This window comes from Plutella xylostella, chromosome 16 (assembly GCF_932276165.1).
Source record: "Plutella xylostella chromosome 16, ilPluXylo3.1, whole genome shotgun sequence".
In the NCBI taxonomy this organism is placed as follows: Eukaryota; Metazoa; Arthropoda; class Insecta; order Lepidoptera; family Plutellidae; genus Plutella; species Plutella xylostella.
In genome coordinates, this window is record NC_063996.1 from 8,318,816 (window position 1) to 8,344,816 (window position 26,001).

The following is a 26,001-nucleotide window of genomic DNA, read 5'->3' on the forward strand; positions in this document are numbered from 1 at the left end:
TTTCGTTCCTCGTTCATTCAATTTAATCATGGTATAACTTGGTAGAATGCAAATGTACTTATCCTAGATATTTACTCGCGTATAATTTTAATCCCGGTATAGTTATTCTCGTGTAACGTGATGTTTGGACGAATTCACCCTAAAAGTAACATTGTACATCATACACATCATTGATTAGCTGTAAACCTGTAAATTCGTAAAATAGGCAGCTTTTTCGAAATTACTGTTTTACCAGCCAAGCGAATAAAATACATACTTCCATTCACAGTAGGATTTTTATAAAAAACTAATTATCGATATAAAACCAGCGAATAATCAATGTTGCACTATTGCTGTTAATATTATCGTGTATATTTTAGGTGTTTTTTTCCACCATGACGCACTTACGCAACATTCTTGTCATGTCTTTCTGTTATTCTTTATAAGAAGTGTTTACATTAGCAATAAAACTTGGGGTATAATATTTGTGGCAAAGCTTATAAACGGCCGTATAAACGTCCATTTTGAAACTTGCATTTGCGGAAGTTCTTGTGATAAAATACTTTTTACAAATACGGATGCGAAATTCAAGTAACGTGTGTAAACTCAACATTCTCAGCCAATTCACAACCAACTGGATTAAGACATGGTCCTAATAACTTTGCTAAATGTTCCAGGCTGATTTCATCACTTATTTAGGGCATCCATCCATCTTTTAATTTCAAAATGCCTGACGATACGATAGCATTTATTCGAAAACAAATGAAAGGTAGTTGATTTGATCTTAAGTAGGTACTTACAGAATTATTTAGATGAAAAAAAAACTATAATGAGTTTTTATTGCTCTTGAAAATTTAAAAGTATAGTAAATCGTTGTATACGCTTGGTCTCTTAACTGATTTCATACGCACTTTCTTTCGAGTTAAGATAAAATACTGCTCACTTTTGAGCAAACATTGGATACAAATGTAATTTTCACTACAGCCGCTGCTACACGGGTTCGTTATCGACGTCGATAACCTCTTCACAGCGCCGTATTTATGATGAATCGCGATATAGTGACGTTAATCTAGGTCGATAACGAACCCGTGTAGCGTCAGCAGGATAATTTAAAGGCTATCTATACAATCACTACTCGCCATCCACATACGCGAATCTCGAACTTAATTACATTCAATTTAAGACATGTTTCCAGCGGTAATAAGGTCTAGAATCGCACTAGTTTCGTGTGGCGTATGCATAGATACAGTATGGAGGTTCTACGACTAACCTACTGCCACGCTTTCGGTCTAGGACCTGTGTGAGGCGTCCTTTGTCCTCTGTTGTCCTGGTACATTTTCTTTCCTGTGGGCAAGAAAAATGATAATTAAATTACGTAAAATATTAGACGCATTTTTTACAAAGGCATAAATGTCCAGCAGGATGTGGTTATAAGGCTGTTTTTAACAGCATGCGGATTAGATCACGCACGCGGGATTGCCCCGCACGAGTTCTTACAATTATTCATTGTAACGCGTCGAATATGTACGTGAGACGTGGGAAAATGGCGTGTAATACCGCGTGCGTGATGAAATCCGCACGTTGTTAAAATCTTTCTAGCCTACCTGGCCACTGTGGCTACCGGCTGAGGTTGCTATATTTGTCTCTTGTGTTAAATAAATGATTCTTTCTTTCTATCATACCATACCTCTCCACCGTGGAGCCCCCTGGCAGCTACCGGCTGAGGTTGCTCACGTACAGGCTGCGCAGCTCGGTCTTATTGCATACAGCAAATGCTGAGCCTTTTGGACGCTTTGGACACCAACCTTTGTTGCATAATTTTCATGTGTGAATTATATGATTCTTTCTTTGTTTCTATCTCACCTGGCCACCGTGGCGCCCCCTGGCGGCTACCGGCTGAGGTTGCTCACGTACAGGCTGCGCAGCTCCGTCTTCTGCGTGTTCTCGAAGAGCGCGGCGCGGTTCTGCCCCTCGCCCTTCTTCACCCAGTGCCCGTACATTATGTATAATGAAGTATGTAGTATTGTATATATATACCTCGCCACCGTGGCGCCCCCTGGCGGCTACCGGCTGAGATTGCTATTATTGTCGGTATTTTGTTGTTTTTTAGCATAATTTTCGGTATTTTTGTTAATTAAAGTGTCAAATAAACGTTTCTTTCTTCCTATCTATCTCACCTGGCCACCGTGGCGCCCCCTGGCGGCTACCGGCTGAGGTTGCTCACGTACAGGCTGCGCAGCTCCGTCTTCTGCGTGTTCTCGAAGAGCGCGGCGCGGTTCTGCCCCTCGCCCTTCTTCACCCAGTGCCCGTACACGCGGAACGCGCAGCCGTCTATCACCTGCGGGAAGATATACAGTTAATAATAAATATAAATCCAAAATATATAAGCACGGTTCGCGAGGACTTATGAGGCAGTCGCCGTAACGTGACGCTTTATTTGTCATTGTATTGGGATATCTAGTACAAGAATAACATATAACCATCGAAGACACCTTTGTTAATTCTTTAACGTATGGAAGCTTTGATATTTTCTTTTGAATCCCTCAATAGTCGAATACCTTCCGCGATAAGAAAATGAAGCACATTTCTAGCGAAAATTACCAAGCGCCAATAGCGCATTAAGAGCTCTCACTCTCACCTTCCGTAATACTTTGAGCGTGTAAGGCGCCTTCTATGCAGTATAAACTACACGATGCACGATGAAATTAAAGGCTTTGTGTAATCTTCTCTAAAAGCGTCGGTACTAGGCTACTAGGCTACAAGCACCATCCAAGAAGTCTCCCTCACCATCCGTAATACTTTGAGCGTGTACGGCGCCCGCTGCGCAGTGTATATGTGCACAGTCCTGGATGATGTATGAGGCAGCCTGCGCAGGCGCACGGCGGCTTGCACAGCCAGCCCGAGACGCATCGTGACGCTTTATGTATTGAGGTATAAAGTACAACAATTACATAACCATCCAAGACACATTACTTTGGTAATTCTTTAGCGTATGGAATTGAATTTTTCTCTAGAATTCTTCAATAGTCGAATCCAGTACCAGGAAACATCAAAGAGGTCTCACCTGTCTTCATACTTAGTAGACCAGAGTAGCAGAACACCTTCCGTGAGGAGAAACTATAGCACGCTTCTAGCTAAAAGTACCAGGCGTCCATAACGCACTAAGAGCTCGCACCTTCCGTACCTAATACTCTGCGCGGTGTATATGCTCAGTGCGCGATGAAGTAGACAGAAGGCAATAATGATTGTATTCCTCTAAGTCCGTCACGTCGGTACTAGGTAACCATCACCACCCAAGAACTATCTCTCACCTTCCGTAATACTTTGAGCGTGTACGGCGCCCTCTGCGCAGTGTAGATATGCACCGTCCTGGATGATGTATGAGGCAGCCTGCGCAGGCGCACGGCGGCGCGCACGGCTAGCAGCCCGAGACGCATCGTGACGCTTATGTATTGGGATATCTAGTACAACAATTACATAACCATCCAAGACACCTTACCTTGGTACTTCTTTAGCGTATGGAAGCCTTGATTTTTTCTCTAGAATCCTTCAATAGTCGAATCCAGTACTAGGCAAGCAGCAACATTGAAGAGGTCTCACCTGTCTTCATACTGTAGTAGAACACCCTCCGTGAGGAGAAAATGAAGCACACATCTAGCGAAAAGTACCAGGCGCCCATAACCCACTAAGAGCTCTCACCTTCCGTAATACTTTAAGCGTGTACGGCGCCCTCTGTGCCGTGTATATATGCACAGTCCTGGACGATGTATGAGGCAGCCTGCGCAGGCGCACGGCGGCGCGCACGGCTAGAAGCCCGAGACGAAGCTTGGCTCGCGCGTTGAAGCCTGACGACTTGATTTGCTGGAAATTATGGAAGTGGAAAGATAAGATAAGATATTTTTTATTTGTACACAAAAAACATGGACTGAATTACAAAAAACTGAATCGAACATGTTCAAATGGCGGTCTTATCGTTTAATTGGTTCTGAAATAGTAGTTGACCAGTTTGGATAGATTATTGATAATGTTTATTAAGGTCAACTTCAAGAGGGTGGGATCATCAACCAATTATTTAACAATGCTCGATATAAGAGGTGGGTCGTACTGTAAAAGAATATTTTTTTTGACTCATCATTTCCACGGGTTATTTAACTCGTGACTAAAATTTTTGTCATCATCAGATTATTCTATTGCCAATCCAATGAATATAATAATAATAATCATAAGGATTTTTACGATTCAAACACAATTTTAATAATCAAATTAGAATTAATAAGAATAAATAAGGTTTAAGATTAAGAACATGCAAAGTCAAAATCAAGAAAACGTTCATGATAAAAAAACATGCAAAATAGGTTAGACCGTAGTGCATTGTTTCAAATACTTACTGTTACTGATATGTTTCATGGTTTCTTTGAAGACAACACAAAAACAAGTCTGTTAACAATTTTCAATTTTAACAATTCAACACAAAAGATAATGTTCCGACTTGTAAATTTTTAAGATCCAAAAAATTTGGTCCTTTTACCGTCCTCCCAGTAAACAAAACGCCAAAAACATGCCAAAACCCACGCAAAATCCCGTTCCTTACAGATGAGTCTACATCGGTACAATTATATTATTAGCGACTAGTTTTCCCGTGCGAACTTTGTATCGACTTTAAAAGGATTCCCATATCTCCTGGTTGGTGCTATGGGAATCCTAGCTAATGATCAGTCCAAGTGTAGGTTTTTCTTTTCAGATCGAGTAGTGAAAATCGACTCAAATTTGTATGGCGAGGGGCTAGTGCAGCGCGTATACCGCTCGATGGCGACTCTCCCGCGCCATACAAATTCGCGTTTACTCCCCACTACTCGCACTCCTCATGTTGTACCTTCAAAGCCTTCAACACAAAACAAAAACCCAAATCATTAGCCTTTCACATGCATTCAAAACCCCGATGTCAACTCATCAATCTGATCACACTGCTCATTACCATGGCCAGCTCGTCGATCTTGGACATCCGGCGGCCGGCGGTGGACAGGCTCTGCTTCAGGGGAATGATGTCCGTGTCCCAAAGCTGTAATGAGTTGAGGGTAGAGGGCGCCACAAGACACGACGGTTTTCAGAAGTGGGACAAGGTAGGGTAGATGGCGCCACAAGGTAAGGTCGTATTCGTGTTTGCCACCCGGGGTTACAAACCCATATCAGTTGCCTTACCACCATCGACACGTAAGCAATTAACGATCCTCGAGCAGCATCGCTTATCTGTTAAGCAGCTGTCAGATCCATATAAGTTATAAATGTATCTTTTGACAGCACCCCGATCCGGAAAAAACGCAGCACATTCTATTCAATAGTCGATTGTATAGAAATGTATGAAAATAAAACAGCGCCACCGTTCACGTTTGGAACTAAAAAATCGCGATAACAAACGCCTGCGACAGTTGTATAGAATGTGTCCTGTCAAATCTAGGATCGAATGTGACTCATTCGCTCATACAATTATGCGGGTGTTCGTGCTACCAAATGGGTTGACAGCACTTTCGAATAGAATGCGAGTGTTTGACACTCGCACTCGATTCTATACGTTAGCTCTGCTTTTTCCGGATCGGGGTGCACATAAGCTACACTGCTGGATCGTCGTTTGCTTATGTTCAATGGTAGTAACCATTAGCAGGTGGTGTGATAAAATTATAGCTATGAAATAGTGACGCTACTTATAAGCTTAATGTGTGTAAAAAGGAAATTTAGTGCACCATACACCGCTATAATGGGTATGTTAGATAAAATAGAAAATTTTAGGAAATACAAGAGTTTAGTGACTAAAGAATTGGAAATAGCACCATATAAAAATATAAAAAAATTGCTGTATACCAGTGCTTTTAAGCTTTGAAAATGAAATAATACAAGAAAAACTACCTACATAATATAAAATTTAAATCTATCACTAGGAAGAACTAGTCTATTTATTTAACTATTAAGTAATAAAATATGCAAAATTTATGAAAAACTAGTAAATTGTGAAAAAAAACCTAAAAAAAATTTTAATCGAAAGTACCAGGACAGCATAAATAGTTAGCAGACTCACCACCATGTTGAAGAAGGGATGACTCAAGGCGTCCTCAATGGCGATCCTTTCGCTCGGGTCGACCACTAGCAGCCGTCGTATTAGGTCCTTTGGCTCTTCTGTAATGGGGAATAAGTGTGATTTTGAGTCAGATTATAGGAAAATTATTGGATATCAGTGATAGATCCATTGCTATAATATAATCTATATTTTTTAACAATCGAGTAATTAACGATTTTTTTCTGCGTCTCTATTGATCCACCTAATTAAAATAAAGCCTTGAACAAAAGAACCAAAATGTTGGCTCCGCGCCTAACAATGACTGTCAACATGTGAAATGTGTGAGAGACATGGACAGGTACTCAGAACTCGTTTGAAAAAAATAGACTATAGTCTCAGGGTTATGTAGGTAACCTTAATTATTCGACGAATTTTCCGGTTCTGATTTCATCTAATCCAGCTTTTTCATCGGTAGACCAGTGCGTCAGTGTCAATGTTGTCATTCCTATAGGTTGGCTGGTAGAAAATGCTTTTATTTGCAGCAAGTAAATAATATAGCAACAAAAAAAAAACCCACTGAATAAACTGACGCTGCAACAATCATCAGATCAAGTCATGGCCAATGATGATGAAAATGTGCAAGTCTCACCAGAGATATCGGCCCACTCGGGGCTGGTGAAGGAGTAGCGCCCCTCCATGATGTTGCGCAGCATCACCATCTGCTTGCGGTGCCAGAACGGCGGGCAGCCGACTAGCCTGAGGATACCAGACAAGAATATGTTGCACATGACACTAGGTACATTCATAGGTAAAATTGTGTTGGAAATTCTTTTAGAAAAAACATTTAATTTGATGAACTTACAAACATTGCTTTACAGAGTTGTGAAGATAAAAACACAGCTTTTTTTTTCGTTATTTGTTAACTTTCTTTATGATGCATAATAAGCACTGGCTAATTCTTTAGCCACGGTGACAAACCCTAGACGTGCTCTAGTGTTTGTCTAAGAAAAAGAATATGTGTTTCAGGCATTGTTCAGCTTATTAGGAGTATGGATTAGGATTTCTGATGATATTCAATACTCAATATTTTATTGCATCCATAAGTAAGTTTTACTTATTAAGATTATGATACTCACAGAGTGAACATGATGACACCGCAAGCCCAACTGAAAACAAATAACGAAACATGATTTAATAAAATACACAACGTATTTTTTTTAATCATAGGAGTTAATGAATGCTTAGAATCTTCGTATTCATTAGATTTAATTAAATCAACTATATTTCCCAATAAATACAAACTAATTAGAACATTATAAAGTTCTAACATCAGCGAATCACCTAGGAAACACAATACATAAACTCTTTATCTAATTAAACATTTTAATAGACAGACACAATAATCATAAATCACAGAAGATAACTTATAACGACTGGCTTATCCACACCACATCTCTGCCCTTTAATCTGGTGAGTTCAAAGGTGAAATCAACTGATATATAAAGTTTAAATTTATATACATTTGCGTCACTATGTCCTTATCTTGTTCAAACAACATCGCACGCGCCGATTTTGCTGTTATTATCTGTTTTGTTATTAATTTTAATTGTGCTGACAAGCTTGAGCCAAGGGCAGGCGGGTGTGTCTTTATCATTATTGTCATACAGGATAGAAATATCCTCGGTCAATGAAAAATTTGCATCAAGTTTGAATACTTAAAATAGGCTTGAATCCTGTTGAAATAATCTCGAATCTACTGCTTAAATAGATTCTTACCCACCAGGTTAAGAACCGGTTATAGTCCATAGCTTTAATACAGATCAGAAGTCTATATCCAGGTTTAAACCACAATCATGTTTAGTGCCAATTCCTCCATTGCCGGTTATCTAACCGACCAAGGATTGGTTCATCAACATACGTCATCTCCATATAAAATTATTGACAGATGTGTCAAAAGTCAACCACTAATACCTGGTTTTGCTCTAACCAACTATGGAGAAATTGGCACTAAGTCTTCTCTGTTTTACGCGTAAAGTACACAGCCAGGCGGCGTCCTCCACCATATTTTTCCCTATGCGGAAGAAACCACTATCCGTGAAGTACCAGGGTATTACTACTATATACCCTGGTACTTCACTTACTATATATAATATATATAACTACTAAAGAGTCAACTCACATGTCTACCTCCCTGCCGTATCCAGGGGCGTCTTCGAACATGTTCGCCTTGAGCGTCTCTGGGGCCAGGTAGCCGGGAGTGCCGCATAGCTCTGGAAATTAATAGGTTAAGTGATTAAATGTGTGGTCGGATCAAGCACTTGTGTTTGGCATGTGTTCGGTTGATAATTTATGTTTACTCACGAGCAGTGAAAACTTCTACTTACAAAGTGTCAATCCCTATTTTGGAGCTATTTTCATTGGAACTTTTTCATTGCTCGTGAGTGTATCATTTGTATCTATCCAGCTGTCGGACACACTATAGTAGGCTCTACCTACTTTTGAATCAGATGGCGGAGTGTAAAATGTATCCGCACATTATTTAAAATATTTTTAATGATATTCATTCTGAGGTAGTCGCATAACCACCGTGTATAACGAGTCAGTAGCATACAAACAGGTTCTAACAAAAGCTTCACGCTGCATTGAATTACATGGCATTGTGACACCTGCGACGTATTATGTACAACTTGATTGTCCGAATAAAACATACCATGTTCTCTCATTTTACCTATAAATAAGTAGGTATAAATACCATATAAGATCTTTCATCCTAAGCTAGGATATGGAGGTTTCCTCACGTTTTTTTCCTTCACCTTACGCGACTAGCTAGCGTTTCCACTTACGGTGAAGGAAAAAATCGTGAGGAAACCCCTGCTCTTTAAGCAAAAAATCCTCACCAAAAAGCTTCTCATCCAGATTCATCACTTTAGCGAAGCCGAAGTCGGTGATCTTGACGTTGAGCTGGTCGTCCAGCAGGATGTTCTCCGGCTTCAGGTCACTGGCTCACTCGAATGGAACCTTTGTTCATATCCTCATAAACCCAAGCTAGGACCATTTGCACCCCGCTGGATAGGCTGTATCTGTATCTGCACCACCGCACTGCTCAAACTCTCACACTTTTAGTCAAACAAAACAGCCTAAATATGGGTACTGACCAACGTTACGGACTGTAATGTAAACAGCACAACGCTGGGTTCTAAAAGCGGCTCGTTGCTCCCTGGTTTCCCCGTTACACTACGTACTGACTGCACGAATGCTCGCTGTGTAACATGTAACTCGCCGAAAAGCTTCTCATCCTGATTCAACACTTTAGCGAAGCCGAAGTCGGTGATCTTGACGTTGAGCTGGTCGTCCAGCAGTATGTTCTCGGGCTTCAGGTCGCGGTGCACGATGCTCTGTTCTATTCTCTATAGGAATGCGACTGTACCTGTCGAATGTATCCTTTGTGCATATATCCCCATGAGACCTTTTGTTCCAAAGCTACATACCTACGACCATTTCCCACCCTACTAGAGGTGCTATATCTTGATATGGAGGTTTCCTCGCGATATTTTCCTTCCCCTTACTCGACTATAGCCAGCGCTGGCTCTTCACTCGCGGTGAAATTGAGAGGAAACCACCGCTCTTTTACACTAACACTGAGTTGCACAAAGGAACTTTAAGCTAATTTCAGCATTTAATCACAAAGAGAAAGACATACATTTAATGCCGACATTAGCCTAATGTTTCTTTCTGCAATTTTGTTTCACTAATACGGATGGATTAGTGAAACGAAATCCCTAATTCCTCACCGAAAAGCTTCTCATCCTGATTCAACACTTTAGCGAAGCCGAAGTCGGTGATCTTGACGTTGAGCTGGTCGTCCAGGAGTATGTTCTCGGGCTTCAGGTCGCGGTGCACGATGCTCTTGCTGTGCACGAACCGGACGCCTTCTAGCACTTGTCTGGGGGAGAGCAAGTAGTTTGAACACCCTGTATATTACATATGCCTTCTAGCACTTGTCTGGGGAGGGAATATAGTTTGAACACACTGTATATCACATACGCCTTCTGCACTTATCTGGGGACGGGGAAATAGTTTGCACCTGTATATCACATGTCATACGCTATCGACCTAGGTACTTTTTAGGTAAGTAAATAAGTATTTTAACACTCGGCATCACTGTAAATTAAATAGTTTTAGCAGATCAAAAAACGAGTTGCTGATTGCTGGTGGTGTGGAAAAAAATTACCTATTAATAAGTGTGTTTAAAACAAATTTTAATTATTATTTAATTACTTGGCAGAGGGTTATTTCATTACTAGGTAGGTACGACCAAAAAACTAATTGATCAAAGATATCCAGTTCGTCTTGTTTGGCCGTATTATAATGTATGTAGATTGATAAGGCAGGTCAGGTAAACTTAATTAATTAATAACAATCAAACCACAGAGGAAAAACGCTAACGATATTACCAAAGTACTTACTTTTTTCGGTAACCACGTAATTTATACTCATTTAGAGAAACTAGTAAGTACCTAACTAAAAACTGTAATGTCCACTATTGACCATATTTAGGTAAATAAATTTAAATTATTACATATAAGTGAGTATCAACAATAACTTACTCGAAACATTTCATCTCAAAACATTCACCAACACCGCACGACCTCAGAACGCTAAGAGCCATTTTTATTCACTTTCCTATACTTTTGTTATTTAGAAACTGCAACTTATTCGTCACAAAGTACCAGGCTTGCAGAATAAAGCAGGAGCTTCAAGCAATGCGCGAATACTACTGCGGTCTGCGAGGAACTACTACAGAAACGAGGCACACACCCACAAAGCGCGTACGTCACTTGTTTCGCTTTGCCGTGGGATATTAGACTCTAGCTACAGTATCTAGTGACTAGATAAAGGTAATTAAAAAATAATATGCGGGTATTTATTTTAACCCAGTAACAAGTACAAGGCTGTGTGATATTATAATTAAGAACGTCAAAATAACACAAATACCAAATGCGTTGAAAGGGCATCTTCATTTCATAAGAAATTGGCTGATTCTGATTAAAAATAAGGACGGTAAATAAACTGGATTCACCGTGTCCGCAAAATAACCAAAGCGTTAAAAATTTGATAAAAAATAACTGCCGTCTACTATTTTTGCATTGAAGCTTCACAGTTATCACGTCATCTGGAGAAATCTCAAGGAAATCGAATTGTTTACTTTAAAAATATGACACAGTTATAACAGAATACCAAAACAACAAATCTAAGGCCGATAGTAAATGTGTTTTCGAATAATTATCCTGTTTCCTTGCAAATTCTTAGAAATGATATCAGATATATACCTACTTTTAAGGTCATAACATAATATGTATATCTAGATACCTATGTGTAGGTATAAGTATTACTTTTTTGTTTAATCAGCTCTGTTTTTTGATTTAGTCATGACATGAGTTGTTATGAATGTTCACAATATTTGACAATACAATCAACTCCTGCGCAATCCTAATCTCAATGCGATCTACCCCCGCGCCGTGGTCGATAGTCCGCCAGTACAAATTAACAACTTAAATTACGTATTTTTTGTCAGTCCAAGATTCGATAAATTGAAAGCAAATGATGTAAAATGAACTTTGAACCATCTTATCTCATGTGTCACTCGTCGTTCACTTAGCTTCATTAAAAATAGAAATGCAACTGTTACTATTATGTCTATGTCTACTTTGTTAGTCTTTCTTCCTATATAATATGTATATGTAACTGTATGAAAGCTTTACCTACGTTGGCCAAGGTGAGAAGCTTATCAGTTACGTATAAAAATCATTTTACCATGTTTTGTGTGCTGCTACACATATACATAGTCATTTTCACCACCAATTAATGGATATAGGCCTCTCCTCAAACCACTCTATCCTCAGCTACCTCTAACAAAAGTCTTAAGTGGGGCCAGCAAGCTAGAGTGTGTCCCACTCATTTGTCTCAACACTCACCCCCTTCATCACATTATAACCACCCCTTTTTCCATTGGGAGCAATAATACAAATAAGTTACCTCATAATATATCTGGTTTTCTTCTCTGACAGTGTGACTACAGACGTGAGGTAGTCAAACAGCTCCCCATTCTTGCACAACTCAAACACTAAGAAGATGAATGTCTCCGACTCAAACACGTCTTGCAGCTCAACTGAAACCATAGCACGGACAAATTGTTGAGAGACTGGCTCAAATTATATTAAAATTATATGTTAAATTTATATGTTTTATTCAATGTAAAATTCTACTATTATTTGTTGGTGGTCATAACATAATATTACTCAACCACAAATTCACAAAGGCTCCATCATTTAGGAGAAGAAATAGAATCTAACTTAATCTAGATAAATAATTATAGTGTAAGTTATCCGAATCCTACCACACCAAAACCAAGGACCACTCCTTGTAACTCACTCACTAATATAAGGATGCCCGGAGACCAGCCTGAGGATGTGTATCTCCTGTCGCGTGGCCTCCCTCATGGTGTGTGTGTCCACCCCATCCTGCGACTCCTGGCTGAGGTCAATGATCTTCGCCGCATACTCGCGACCTGTTTCTTTCTCTATGCATCTCCGTACCGTTGAGCTTACGCCTCTGTGGATAGAATGTTTGTTGTTATAGTTATTAGTACCTAGTCTAATAAGTTATATTTGTGTTAACCTAATATTTAATGCCTTTGATTACAAAATAATCAGCTCCAAGGCTGTAATACCAACACCTCTTAAACCTTAGATATTAAGTACTATCAACTAAATAAATAATCTACAGATGAGGAAATTCAATTAATTAAACTACAAATTATCTAAACATATTATTATCCTCTTCAGACCAGACCAGAATCCTTCATACATATAGATAAATATCTTTCCAATGTGATAAAAACAAGGCGAAACTTCTCATACAAATATAGTTTTTATGGTAATAGCATGTTAATCTCTATGTTTACAAGGAAAACATAGAATTTGACCTAGTCCTAGTCGGCCCTTAGAGATGATGTGATAAATACTGTATTTGAATTCAACTGAATGATGTAGTTTATCAACATTTTATTTGCATTGCTTCTCCCAAGGTCATGCAGGAGTCACAACTAATTACAGCTTCAACACAAATAAACAGCCACTAAGATACATGAGAGCCATTGGCAGCATCCCAAACTCTTTCTATTCATGTAGAAGTCACCAATACATCAAAAAATCATTTAAGATTTAGGTACTTGCCTGCCAATAATTTCTTTTGGCTCATATTTTGCGTAGAACTCCTTCGCCGCATCCTTATCGGGCAAGCTGTCGTCGTCCTCTTCTTTAGCCATCGTATTCACGTTAATTGTGGGTATATTCTAATTAAATAGGCCAAAAGGCCTAATTAAATGCTCCCAATGTCGGAAATAGGTTATTCAATAGCAAGACAGCTGACAAATTTTACGAACTAAAAATAAACCACACGATTATCACGTTTACTGGATTTATTGCTGTATGAGCTGAAGTGAATCCATCCAAGCGATATCCGTCGTAAGTTTTTCCGCTATTTCTATATTTTCCGAGATATTCAACAAAAAGGAGCAAAAAGCAATCAAGTTGGCTAACCAAAATATGGAATCTTTTTTTATATGACATTTGTAGGGTATGTTCATGTTGTTGTCTAGTGCATAGATGTTGATATGTGTAAATTTTGTTCTGTAGGAGAAGGTAATCGATTATCAATTGATAAACAGTAGAATGTTTACATGATAATGGTACGCATGTTTTAATTTTTTGTTTAAAAGCAATAAATAATAGAATTAATATATTTTTCGATCGATAGCTATTTCTTGAATCTGTTATCTTTGTAAATACTTTTAGGCTAGGCCAACTTCAGTACTCGACGTTTTTTTAAATGTCACAGCACAGCTGTTTTATGCCCTACCTTATCTGTGACTTTGTCTATGACAGTAGAAAAAAAAGCATTTTAGCTGCTGGGCTATTTTCTATCTCGTTGATAACTCTCTTCACCGTGATCTTACTGTCAAAAAGCAAATTTTGACACTATTCGTATTGTGTATGTTCGGTTGGGGTCGAATAATGACGTCATAGTTGGTATGGGCTTCAATACCCACCGGCCGCCATCTTGTTAAAATTTTGTATGCGAATATTTTATCGAAACCCGAGATTGGTATTTTGTATCGGATAGTTGAAATCATAAGTACTAATTTGGGTTGGCCAACCGTCTTGTCTTGGGCAACTAGTAAATAGTAGCTTTTAAACCATAGAGTCACCATAGAATGTAGAAAATAACGTTTTTTTTTAATTGTAACGCTGAAGTCTTCTTGTTCTTATGATCTTGAACAAAATAATATTTCTTTGATGTTTGTTTTGTGAATCTTGCAAATTTTTGGTCTTCTATAATTAGTAAATAGTAAGTACCTAATTAGTTAGGAGGAAATTATTTCAGTAGGTATTTGTTTTTTTTCAGTAAGTATAGGTACCTAACTGTTGTTTTAAAATTGGTTTCAGGGGACTCTGGTTATGCTCTACGGCCATGGATGTTAACACCTATCCTCTATGCAGCTGTAGGATCCCCAGAAGAACACTACACTGATCTACATTGCCGTGTCAGAAATACTGTGGAGCGGTGCATTGGGGCCCTTAAAACACGCTGGAGATGTTTGCTGGCACACCGTGTGCTTCACTATGAGCCCACCAAAGCTGCGAAAATAGTAAATGACTGCTGTGTACTACACAATATAGCAAATGCACACAATATACCAGTGACGACAACTTGCCTGCTGCTGGTAACATTCGGGTGCAGCATATTGGTAACGTGGCTTATGGTGCTGCTGATGCAGATGCAGGGCGCATGAGGGCCAACCTTGTCCAAAGGCTGTGAATTCAAGTGTCAAGGAACTAAAATAACCTGACTGATAGGCTGATTTTTGCTGTATATGTATAATTTTGTAATAAAAAACTCAATTTATATTAATGGCTTTTATTTTTGATTTTAAATCACATAACTTCCTATCACATTTTGCTTCTACCAGTCTTACTATAATCATTATTAAAATAATTTTTCTACTTTAACCTTTATGTTATGATTGCACATTGTCACTTTACATGTGAATGCCCGTCAGAATTTTTTACCAGTTTTTCTCTTTTCAGTACTCCAGACCCAATTGAATATAATTCATATAGGTATTTGTAATGCTGCACTGTCCCATAGCCAACGTGCTGATTGTATGCCTAGTGGGCCGGGAGGGTACCGGCCAACAGCAAGCTCTTTATGTCTTTCAACGAACTCCAACAAAATGTCCATTTGTCGATCTGAGACTTTTCTTAAAGGCGCCATCCTGGAAATAAAATACAATATTAATGTCCTATTCAATCTTTTTTCTTGGCACATGATAGTTATGCCTCACAAAAATATTATTTACTAACAAGCACAACCTGCACAAATGTGAAGATTATTTAATGGCTCAGTGATCAATCTACTTTTAATAACTGAGTTCCCAGTACCAAGTGTTAGATCTCAATCAGCGACTTATATTACTAGCGTATCGTACTAGAAATCATTGATCTCAATCAAGGGCGTACCCAGGATTTCAGCTAGGGGGGGGCAGCTCATACCTATTTCGAGATGATAGTCGGTCGATTGTAACAAAAAATCATGAAAATTTACTTGTAGTGCGTAGCTAACCTATACCTACTATAACGAATATTGTACAATATTTAATTTTAACGTAAATGCAGGTATTACCGCCATCTTTAAGCCATTTTTTGACTTTGAAGATCGAAAAGAAAGGGTTTTTGGTTGATCATTAAATATAATATTTTTGTATACGATTTTACAGTGTGTTGTTTTTCGGACCCAACAAACTTTAAGGGTGGATTCTACGAGTAATTTCATCAATAAAAAAACCCCCATGTGTGGGGTCAAATCTAAATATTCTAGAAATGGCGGCCATTTTAAAGTTTTAGATACTTAGTTTTCATAAAAAAATCATATCTCGAGATTTAATTAAACGCCTTACGAACATGAAATAAAATGATTTCATCCGCAAATAGCTATTTGTATCCAATGAAAATATCCACAACTGCTAAAAAGGTACATAAAATAAGTTAAAAGCACCTAATCTAATTTTTTTGACGCAAAAAAAAACATAAAAAATTAAAACTATAAACTATTAATTTAAAACTATTTGAAATAAGCTAAACAATGATACTAAAACCGTAGGTATCTGTACGTCGAGGCAGTCAAGAATTATCGAAAGTTTAAAACACACCTAACGGAGCGCCGCAGCTCAGGTAGCAATCGTCACGGGGTGGCGGTAATACCATCAACTGCTTCTATCATTGAGGGTATTATTACCGTTTATTTTAAATGTTAATTTTATCGTATTTATATACTTGCAAAAACCTTCGAAAATACTTACTCCCAGTTTCTGTAACTCTGTCTATCCTTAACTGGTGGTTGCTTTCATACGATTTTGACAGATTGTTACTTTTGATTATGTCAAAATCGTATGAAAGTAACTACCAGTTGTGGATGGATAGAGTTGTAGAAACTGGCAGTAAGTAAACATGTTGAATAAGTTATTTTAGAATTAAAGTCAAGAAAATTATCAATAATTTTATATAAAAACTCTTTTGTAACAAACCAATGTTCTTACGGGACCGATCATGCAACTCTGTCAAAAAATCTAGTGAACCCGGGAAACTATTGAAATATTTCTTTTTCTAGAAAAGCTACGCATACCAATTACTGTCTTATTAGATTCATATCACACAAACGCAGGTAATTTGAATCCGTTCTATGACTAAAAACGACTGGTTAGCTCAGTAAATTGATCTTTCTTGAAGGTGGCGGTGATATCTTCCCGTTTTTTTTGAAAATTAAATATATTTTTAACCGACTTCAAAAAAAAGGAGGAGGTTCTCAATTAGTCGGGATCTTTTTTATATATATATATTTTTTATGTATGTTCACCGATTACTCCGCCGCTTATGAACCGATTTTGAAAATTCTTTTTTTGTTGTATTGGGTTGAGCTCCCAGGTGGTCCCATTTTTTTCAGAATTTTATCTCACCCCCAAGAGTGGGTAAAGGGGTAAAAACAGGGTATGAATTTCCATTTTGGGCACATATAAACCGATCCTAATGAAATTAAGAACGTAAATATAGTTCTTATAACAATAAAATATGATGGTGACTTTGAGCTGATCTGATGATGGAAACGGAAGGCAGTCTCGTACTGTCACATACATAGTGGTTTTTTGAAGTCGGTTTTTTAATTTTTTTAATTATTATTTTATGTTTTTCCAACACTTGTCTTCATTTTGCGCAGAGTAGGTAACACGTTTTTAATTCCCACTTGGCCGGAAAATTTAAGTTTATTTTATCTTCTAGGGGGGGGCAGCTGCCCCCCCCTGCCCCTACCTGGGTACGCCCATGATCTCAATGCTTTTATTAAGAACAATAGTTCATTTTTCACGACTTTGTAAAAATTTCCCATATTTCGTTCTGTGTATGACTAAGTTTAAAATTTTAATAGTAATACGTTAATTATGTACTTACCTTAGATATAATGAACAATTAAAACACAGGATTCAGGTAATTATAAAAAAAACACACCAAAATCAATCTCTGTTTTGGATGGTTCCTTGCAGTTTGTTTTGACAATCATTTGACAATAGCTTCCAGTATCGCCATTTTTCTAAATAATGCGGCAAATTAAAGATTTGATAAATACAGCAGCCTTACTCCCAGCGATTAATAGTCGCTATCCAAAAAAGCCAATTAAAACTCAGTTGAAAAATTTAGGCCGATTCAGTTGGTACCACCACCTCGGTTTTGACTGAGCCGCGGACCAGGGACAACGTAGAAAATATATCAAGAAACGACTAGTGATTATTTTTGAAACGGTAGCCGAAGTAAGCCGATATCAGGCCGATGTTGCGTTCCGTATTTCAATAGAGGTGAAAGAAAGAGATGTCGCTCTATAAAATTGTATAAGATCTTGTGTTTTTTCTCGCTCTGACAAGGAAAAAATTGGTGTGCGTTCGAAGTACTAGCGAAGCTTGAAATAAGAAATCCGGTAATCATCAGTCCATATTATGTTTTTATTTTTTCAATGTTAGTAAAATATTAATTAAAATACTTATTAAACACTAGGTTAAAGTCATCACTCATGCCATTTTTTACTTATTATTCACAAAAACTTAACTTTGTAAACGTTAAAATATGAAATTAGGGGCTTTTGAACGCATTCAAACTAAAAATCAAAATACTCTGTGAACCTGTGAAAACACTCCCTCAGTGTTGCCATTAGCGTACATTTTACACATTTGACGTACTATTTTAGCCTCCCATGTGTAATGTGTATATAATTGGTCCATGTAATGTACCATTTAAACTTAACTTCCAATATCATGATTATCATGTGTAAAATCTTTGTTTATGGACTATTTTACGTATTTTTTTTGGAATCGCAGCAAAAAAATTATTAACCACAATTAGTTACGATTTTGATTTTCTTGTATGATTATTTTCTCAACCAATATGATTATTACATGATTACAATGAGTATAAGTATATCATACATAAAACTGCGGGGTACCTACTCTGAAGGTTTTAGGACATTGTAACACTTTTTAAAATGCTATAATAAATATAGGTACGTTTCTCACGACTAAAATCTATTGAAATATAGTACTTCTGCTGACGAGCAGGTGCGAAAGAGCTGGAAAAGCTAAATTGAGTGATTTTAGTAAAAAAAACAGCTCATGTACGGTTTTAACCCTAAATGTACGTTTTCAGCGCTGGATATGTGCGTTTTGAGAACTCCGTTGCGGCAACACTGCACTCCCTCCACTTCATTCATACAACATACAATAACAATGATAAAACAAAATTACAAATGGAATTTCCTTATTTAAATAGATATTTGTGCACTAAATACATAATAATATGACGTAAGTATAGTATTCTGATGGAGTGGTTAAGTTGCAGACTCAGATCGACTCGATTTATAAAATAGACCGATAAAATATTACGATAATTTGTTACAAAGTTATAGATATTAAACTATCAATCATTGTTTACAGAAAGAAGAAGAAGACGTTGCGTGTCACCGTATAGCCAAGGAAATATCTTGTGAAAGTTTTAACTCAAGGCGGAAATTTATTGAAAAAATACTCAACATAACCTACAATTACAGTGAAATACTGAAAATATCTTGTACCGTGATAATATTTCTGAATAATAAGTGCAAACCCATACTCTAAGATCGTGCTTTCAACCACATACTTAATACAATTCCATAATCATATCGAAATCCAAAAGTTCGTAAGTCGTAAGTGATCATAGTTTAGGTGTGTACTTATTAGACTCATGCATTGTAAACTCTATAAACGATTACTCGTAATGTATTAATCATATTAAAAGTTGAATGCGGCTGTTTTATTTTTTATTCTTTATGTTTAAAGCAGTTCTAAGAAAAAGCAGTAATAACTAGTAATAAGAGTTGTAACATTATGCATGGACCAAGTGTCTGCTTATGTAAAAACACAATGTTATCATGTAAGTAAACCCTGCTTTAAACATAAAAAATGTGTCTACCTAATCTTCATAAAGCAGATAATGCTAACACCCTGATTACACCACCAAGTAGAGTGGCCCGAGTCAGTGTCCTCCGCTGAGCACTGTTAAATTGTGATCCACGGAAAGGTATCCATATATTAAAAGTACAACTTACAATGTAACTTATACAATTTCTTCCATGTTGCAATGTTATCATTGCCGGACTCTTAAGAAGGAATACTTCCTATCAAGCCTTTATAAATCAATAGTATCATGAATGACCTCTTAGTCAAGTGCAACATCAACATTTAAATAATGAAATGAAACATGGTTTTTGCTGTATTTGTATTTTGTGTTTATTAAGTATCATATATTAAATCACATCACAATTATTATCAGTGTTCTGAAATATCAAGCATAAGCTTCTCTTCTATTAGCTAAAAAACTGCTTTCTGATTATCTGAAATAAGATAGAAATATAGATTAATAGTAATTCTATAGGTTAGGATATAATAATAATATATTGTACAGTCAGCCAAAGAGATATGTATGCCACCCCAACGCAAGCCCTTAGATATTATGACAATTGATAGGTAATATTTATGTAACATGAAAAATAAGGATAGCTAATATTAAGGTAAGTAATACTTAAGTTAGTAAGTATTGATAAAATATTATTATTCCACCCATGAGGATTAAATTTTTGTTGCTGTGGTGGCATAAATATCTATTGCTGACTGTACTATCAAGGTATTGATACAACTTTATTTAGTAGATTTTCTATTCTATTCTATTCTGAGAGGTGGCGAAGCTCCTGTACGTGGCTCTCTTGAGTGGAACCTTTGTACATATCCCCTTAATTTTAGCTCAGCCAGCCTAGCTCTCGAGCAAAATGGAGCAGCAAGCCTGGGTGTTCCAATAGCTGAGATAGGCGTTCTGTTGGTCCAAGAATAGATAGTCTTGTTTCTGTAGTAGGTGGAGATTGAGCCAGCATAGGTATATTTTTTTAACTACAAAAGATACCCACCGCAGCACTACAGTTTAATCCTAAGGTACTTAGAAAACAGATGAATCAAATAGTATTTTATAGATATAGAATCTAGATAAGCAAGCCAAGTAAATTATTTTTCATACTGTCAGTGCATCATAAAATTAAAGTGTTTGTGCTAGGGTAGTATTTCATATCTTTTTTGCTACAAATAAATTGAAATCAGCTTAAGTGACTTACTCAGTAGCAGAATGATATGCCAATTTAGTTTCTTATGTAGGTATTAACTTCATAAGATCTTAATACAACTTGTTGTTAAGTAGGTACTTCACATAGGCACTTGAATATTTAGTCTTGGTTATAAATTCCAGTCTGGAGCCAGTTGCAACGCAGTAAAAACCTACAAATACCAAAATTCTGGTTAGTAGATATCATGGGGTTTAGGTTACAGACATTATGATAGTATAGGAAGGTTTATCTTATTATTATTATTATTAGTAGGTATATATTGTTAGCCACTGGACTTAGCTGGAGCGAGACCAGACATAGGTGGTTTAAACATAGATAGGTGGCAGATTTTATGACACCTCTGGGGTGCCATAGGACTACAACAATGGTAAAAGAAGGTTTGTCTTTGTTTTGAAGGATATTTCCTTTAAGGCTTCTTCTTCATGCCTTAAGAACATGAGAGTTAAGGCGGTCATCCACTGGCGAGGCGACGGTATAGATTGTTGGCTTGTCGAATCTCGTTGGTGATCCATTAGCGAACCAAACAGTCTACTCTCATCATTGGCAAAGTCGTGGCGTGCTTTTTGTAACATCGTTGGAGGTTTTTTAGACCGCGGACTTAGAGGTTATTGGAGGTTTTGCTCGCGAATGGATCACCGCCTTTAGTTGAAGAAACTTTTACATGTACCTCTATTATGTTCGTGGATACTCACCTTATTTGTTACGCTCAAATCAGCTAGTTTCATGAAGCTAAAGTCTTCAGTCAAATTGTCCGTCAACTCCTTTAAATATGCTTTAAATATCCAGGGAGACTGGTTTGCAATCCTCACGTATCCTCAGTTACTACTTTCACATCACTTTGTAGGTGTAATTACAGGCTCTTTTTCTTACAAAAATAGGAAAAATTTGCCATTGTAATGGCTTTGCGTTGCAAGAATAGGAACTTTTTTCAAAGAGGCGTTGAGTCGCAACTTTGACATATAATCTACTCTGTGTGATGAGCTCATGATGAGCTCGTGGTGCGAATTTCTAGCTTAGTAACGCTATAATTTTCACTGAACGGTTTGCGTGACGTCATAACACAATGAGCCGCAAAAATGTGCGGTGGGAGTACGAAATCAGCGATCTTGTTGAAATCGATTCAGCCACTCATCGCTGGGAGTAAGGCTGCAGTAGTCGTAGTTTGAAGTGAAATGAAGTTTTCATTTAGTCGGCTAACCAAATCACAGAATATTTTCACAAAAATTTTGCAACCTCTAGTGTATCGATAAATCTCATACCCACTATTCGTTTAGTGATCATGACCGAGATAGCCGATGCCAAAAGATGGTCAGAAACCCATCATAGATTTATACGGTTGGAAATCGCGAGTCCATGACACCCGAGATAGAAAATTACCCAGCTGGTTTAGCTATCCATCTCGTTCTTTCGTGATGTTTTCTTTCACTGTCGTTGTTGTTTCGTCGAGTGGTTTTGCGTTTTTTCTTGAGATATGGAAATGTTGATTATCCGCACTACTTTCCCGTGATTAATTTGCGCGAATAGAGACTTTCCTCTCCGGATTTCGGCTCAATCGTGGGAGCAGTAGCTGCGCTTGGATATTCGCTAAGGTAAGCAGATATTACGCATTGAGTTTTACAGTATGACATTCGTTTGCTCTACAATCTTTAGTACAACCTTGAGCTAATAGGATAAAATACAAATCAATGGTGATTTGGGCTTCTTTGTTCTTTTAGCGTTTATTAGATTTACATTTCCGAGCGGTCTAACACCGCTGACCACCGCTCAACATAATTTTATGGTTCGTAAAACTGGTGTCAAAAGTCACAGCTGTAGCATTAGTCCTTTTGTTTTCAAAGTTCCCAAAATTGAAAAACAACTTGATGATGCGAGCAGCGAACGACCTTGACTCTTAGACCTCACGGAGACAAAATATTATCGGTGTCTAAATGTGAGAGAAACTGGTTTCTGAATCTAGCTCTTTGTGTTTGCATAAGATAAATTTAGTTGCCTTAACTTCTAATTATTTATCCTCTGCATATACGTTTTTGGCAGAGATTTTATGCTTACTCTATCAGCTGTTTGTTAGAACTAACACTCAATTAATTAATAATATTAGCACACAGTCTGCTTGTGACTGCTACACAAATTGTTGTTCATTTTCATACAATATTTTCATAAAGTGATTGAAGTTTTGCAATACTTACTTACCTTTTCCAATTTTTATATGTGTGACCTCATATACTTCCTTATTTAAACATGCAAATAGCGTAATTAAAGTTTTTGTCACATTATTAACATAAAATATGGTGTTATTAGGGCACTCTGGTTATGTATATTTTAAATATTAATTACAAAAGTAATTGACAACACTGCTGTCAGTATAGGCAATGCTGATAAAGTTCTATATGAAAGTAACAGATGGCGCCACCAGTTCTGTTTTAATAAAATTGATAGTCATTAGTTGACTCCTCATCTCACTGAGTTCATCTGGTGACAAAGATTACCTACATATGCTTCCCTATGTTTTCTATATGCGAACCAACTTTGATGCTCCTTCCGGAATTCCTTCTCCTTAGAGACTGAGCCTTTGTGAGTGAGATGATTCCCTGAGCCTTATAGCATTGGCCATGCCTCGACTTTGCCTTCACTCTAGCAGGAAGCACCTAAGGTTGTTGGTTCAGTGTGCTGGTGATAGGAGTATGCTTTCTTTTAATGCTTTCTTTACTTTATTTTCTCTCTAGTCGTCACATGATGAAAAAGAACAGACATGTCTTAGTTGCCATGGCGAATTACACTATAAAAATAATATTTATCTAACTCTTACTATAAAATATTAAAGTACTAAAGGTCCTTCTTTAATGCTGCATACTTTCCCGTATTACTTATAATTCTGCTCTTATAGTTTACTTTCTTACTTATTTTGGACAAGACAAAACATAATTTATGTCGTAATAAAATTGTATTGTTCATGTCATCTGAACCTCTGATCAATTGACAATGTGGCGACATCATTGCCGGGTACCAACATGCTAGGGGAAAAGGAAAGTGAAAAATAATTAAACATAGATATGTAATAATAATAATATTGTATTGCACGCCAACAATAAAAATTACAATACTCTTTATTTGCATCAAAGTCAAAGGAATAAGAGATCATTAAAAAAGATAGGGATCATGTATCATAATAAAGATAGGTACTTAAAAGTAAAAAAGGTTGAGAGCTTTAAGTAATCTCTAGCAGACAACCTTTGGATGGAAGCCCGAGTTAATTATCTTACACAAAATGTACCTTCATTACCGACAGTACACTTGTTAAATTATAACACCTCCACGTCTATTTGTTGTAGGTAAAAAAACCTCCAGACCAACTATTGAGTAAGTTAGAAAATGTACTTAATCTGACCCGCATTAATGAGCTAAGCTTACACGAAGCTGTGAAACACCCCTAGACATCTAGGTCAGCGCTAAAACTAGTCTAGGCAAAAAAACGGACCAACGATATCAATCTAGGTCACTTTTTCAGCATCCATTTTTCATGTCATATAAAAGTCTGGAGAATCAGGGTCATAAATCACAAATACTAATAAACTGTTATGTATATTATTATTATTTTTGTTTCTTTTGATGACGAAGCAATGTTCTGGATATTCTTCTACTTTATTTAGTTTTGCATGTTGGTGAAAGTATGTATAATTTAATTTTAAAATAATTTATTTTGGGTAATGTATGTAAGTATTATAAGTATTAAGTATGTGTCTATTTAATAGCCTTCCATTTATCTATCAATTGTAATTCGATAGGCAGTATAGGTTTTGTGGTTGTAGTCTGTTTGATATTATATTAGGTACTTACGTTGTTATGTAGGTTCCTGTTTTAATTTATATGAATAACGCTCTATGTTCTATATATCAAGACTATCAAGTATTAAAAGTGATTGATTGGTAAACGAGTCGTCAAGATACCCTAAAAACAATATATTACTTACATACTTTCTACCCAAAAGTTTGTCTGAAAGAAATAGTTTTAACCGATAAGACCGCTTTCGAAGCCTATGCCATATCATCGTGATCATTCATACAGCTTTGCTTAGTTATCAAAATACGACAACTATCGTACTTAATATCAACATTAAACTCACGCGATTTACACGATACAAATTGCTTAGAAAAATTGAGTATGTATAACCAATCTTGGTTTAATGGCATTTTATTAGGTGCTTCAGAAAAATCACAATACAACTACAATCAATATACGTATACAACTACAAATAATAAGCGCCTCAACACATAACAAAGACAGCCCTCACTAAAGCCATAACGTTGTCTAGTCAGCGTACTCAGCATAATACACACATTCGTACTAGGTCTTCACTCAAGGACAGCCCAATGTAGGACGTCCTCCAGACGACCTTGGCCTCCTGCGACCATCGTCGCTGGTATTACCGATGTACCTCCTTCTTATGTCAAAGATATGATATGATATCTTCTGAGATAGGTATATACGACACTTCACGAGATCTTTGAAAGTATTGAGGGACACCGTAGCACGTGAAAAACTTAGAAGATATCCGCCCCATACATACATACCCATATATAGGTATATACGACTGTAATCCCCGAAGGGATAGCCAGAGGTGAGTTACCCGCTTTTCGCTGTACATTTGTACACACGTGATAGGTCGCGAGCCGTGTCGTCGTTTTTTGAATGACCCCTACCCATTTTATTTTTTTATTGAATATGAAGGTTCCAATATGTCAGCGTTGTAGACTGTGTTATCTAAGTTGCGTTTCGCCCCAAAATCTGTATTTTTCTTCTGAAACTTTTAGGTAATTTCTTCGTTACATACAGCCCTGAAAATAAAGAAACCTTACCCAACGTTATCCTACTTAACTTCTTACAAGTAGTATTAGCTGTTTCACGAAGTATTCTACTGGAATTACAGTTTCAAAAAGTATTTATACGATTTCAACCTATGAGAGTCAATCAGAAGTGGGATGCAGAGCCAATAAAATACTCGTATAACTTGGCCACCATTATATGCTATCGTTTCCTGCAATTCCTTGAACAAGCTCAACCTTTATCTGAGATTGGCGAGGTGAATGGCCGGGCATGCCTGAGGTGTATCGAATAGTTCTGATTAATCCTATGCAGATACGGACGCCTTCAGAATTTATAGCTGCAAACAGTGC

At 37.2% G+C, this 26,001-nt stretch overlaps 2 protein-coding genes and 4 long non-coding RNA genes across 6 annotated transcripts in view; 3 read left to right on the forward strand and 3 right to left on the reverse strand.

Annotated features, from left to right (window-relative positions):
• Nucleotides 1-275: 275 nt before the first annotated feature.
• On the reverse strand, nucleotides 276-13,653 carry LOC105380550 (phosphorylase b kinase gamma catalytic chain, skeletal muscle/heart isoform). Its single transcript, XM_048626374.1, has 12 exons — nucleotides 13,264-13,653; nucleotides 12,465-12,640; nucleotides 12,065-12,197; nucleotides 9,820-9,971; nucleotides 8,208-8,298; nucleotides 7,165-7,194; nucleotides 6,678-6,784; nucleotides 6,050-6,147; nucleotides 4,955-5,038; nucleotides 3,679-3,840; nucleotides 2,157-2,317; nucleotides 276-1,323 (listed from the first exon to the last, which is right to left on the reverse strand). Exons 1-11 carry the CDS (start codon nucleotides 13,353-13,355, stop codon nucleotides 2,183-2,185), a joined length of 1,260 nt encoding a protein of 419 aa, XP_048482331.1. The 5' UTR covers nucleotides 13,356-13,653; the 3' UTR covers nucleotides 276-1,323; nucleotides 2,157-2,182.
• Nucleotides 13,654-13,993: 340 nt separating this feature from the next.
• Nucleotides 13,994-14,891, forward strand: LOC125489701. The gene is made up of 2 exons (XR_007267185.1): nucleotides 13,994-14,437; nucleotides 14,536-14,891. It is a non-coding gene; the product is annotated as an uncharacterized LOC125489701 (long non-coding RNA).
• On the reverse strand, nucleotides 14,751-17,715 carry LOC125489700. Its single transcript, XR_007267184.1, has 2 exons — nucleotides 17,590-17,715; nucleotides 14,751-15,365 (listed from the first exon to the last, which is right to left on the reverse strand). It is a non-coding gene; the product is annotated as an uncharacterized LOC125489700 (long non-coding RNA).
• A 47-nt stretch (nucleotides 17,716-17,762) lies between these two features.
• LOC125489698 lies at nucleotides 17,763-19,463 on the forward strand. Its single transcript, XR_007267182.1, has 2 exons — nucleotides 17,763-18,986; nucleotides 19,119-19,463. It is a non-coding gene; the product is annotated as an uncharacterized LOC125489698 (long non-coding RNA).
• A 474-nt stretch (nucleotides 19,464-19,937) lies between these two features.
• Nucleotides 19,938-21,984, reverse strand: LOC125489699. Its single transcript, XR_007267183.1, has 3 exons — nucleotides 21,523-21,984; nucleotides 20,822-20,981; nucleotides 19,938-20,053 (listed from the first exon to the last, which is right to left on the reverse strand). It is a non-coding gene; the product is annotated as an uncharacterized LOC125489699 (long non-coding RNA).
• A 251-nt stretch (nucleotides 21,985-22,235) lies between these two features.
• LOC105380596 (myotubularin-related protein 4) overlaps nucleotides 22,236-26,001 on the forward strand; it is an 81,354-nt gene continuing 77,588 nt past the window's right edge. Inside the window, exon 1 of the mRNA XM_048626454.1 lies at nucleotides 22,236-22,419. The gene's annotated coding sequence lies outside the window, so the exon portion shown is untranslated. The remainder of the gene's footprint in view (nucleotides 22,420-26,001) is intronic.

Bases quoted from the DNA above. Each gene is read 5' to 3' on its own strand.
- LOC105380550 (XM_048626374.1), bottom strand. From the start codon at position 13,355: ATGGCTAAAGAAGAGGACGACGACAGCTTGCCCGATAAGGATGCGGCG. The intron at 7,195-8,207 runs GTGAGTTGACTC...ATTTGTTTTCAG, and splicing joins TACGGCAGGGAGGTAGACAT to TTGGGCTTGCGGTGTCATCA. The intron at 2,318-3,678 runs GTGAGAGCTCTT...ATCTTCCCGCAG, and splicing joins CGCTTAAAGTATTACGGAAG to GTGATAGACGGCTGCGCGTT.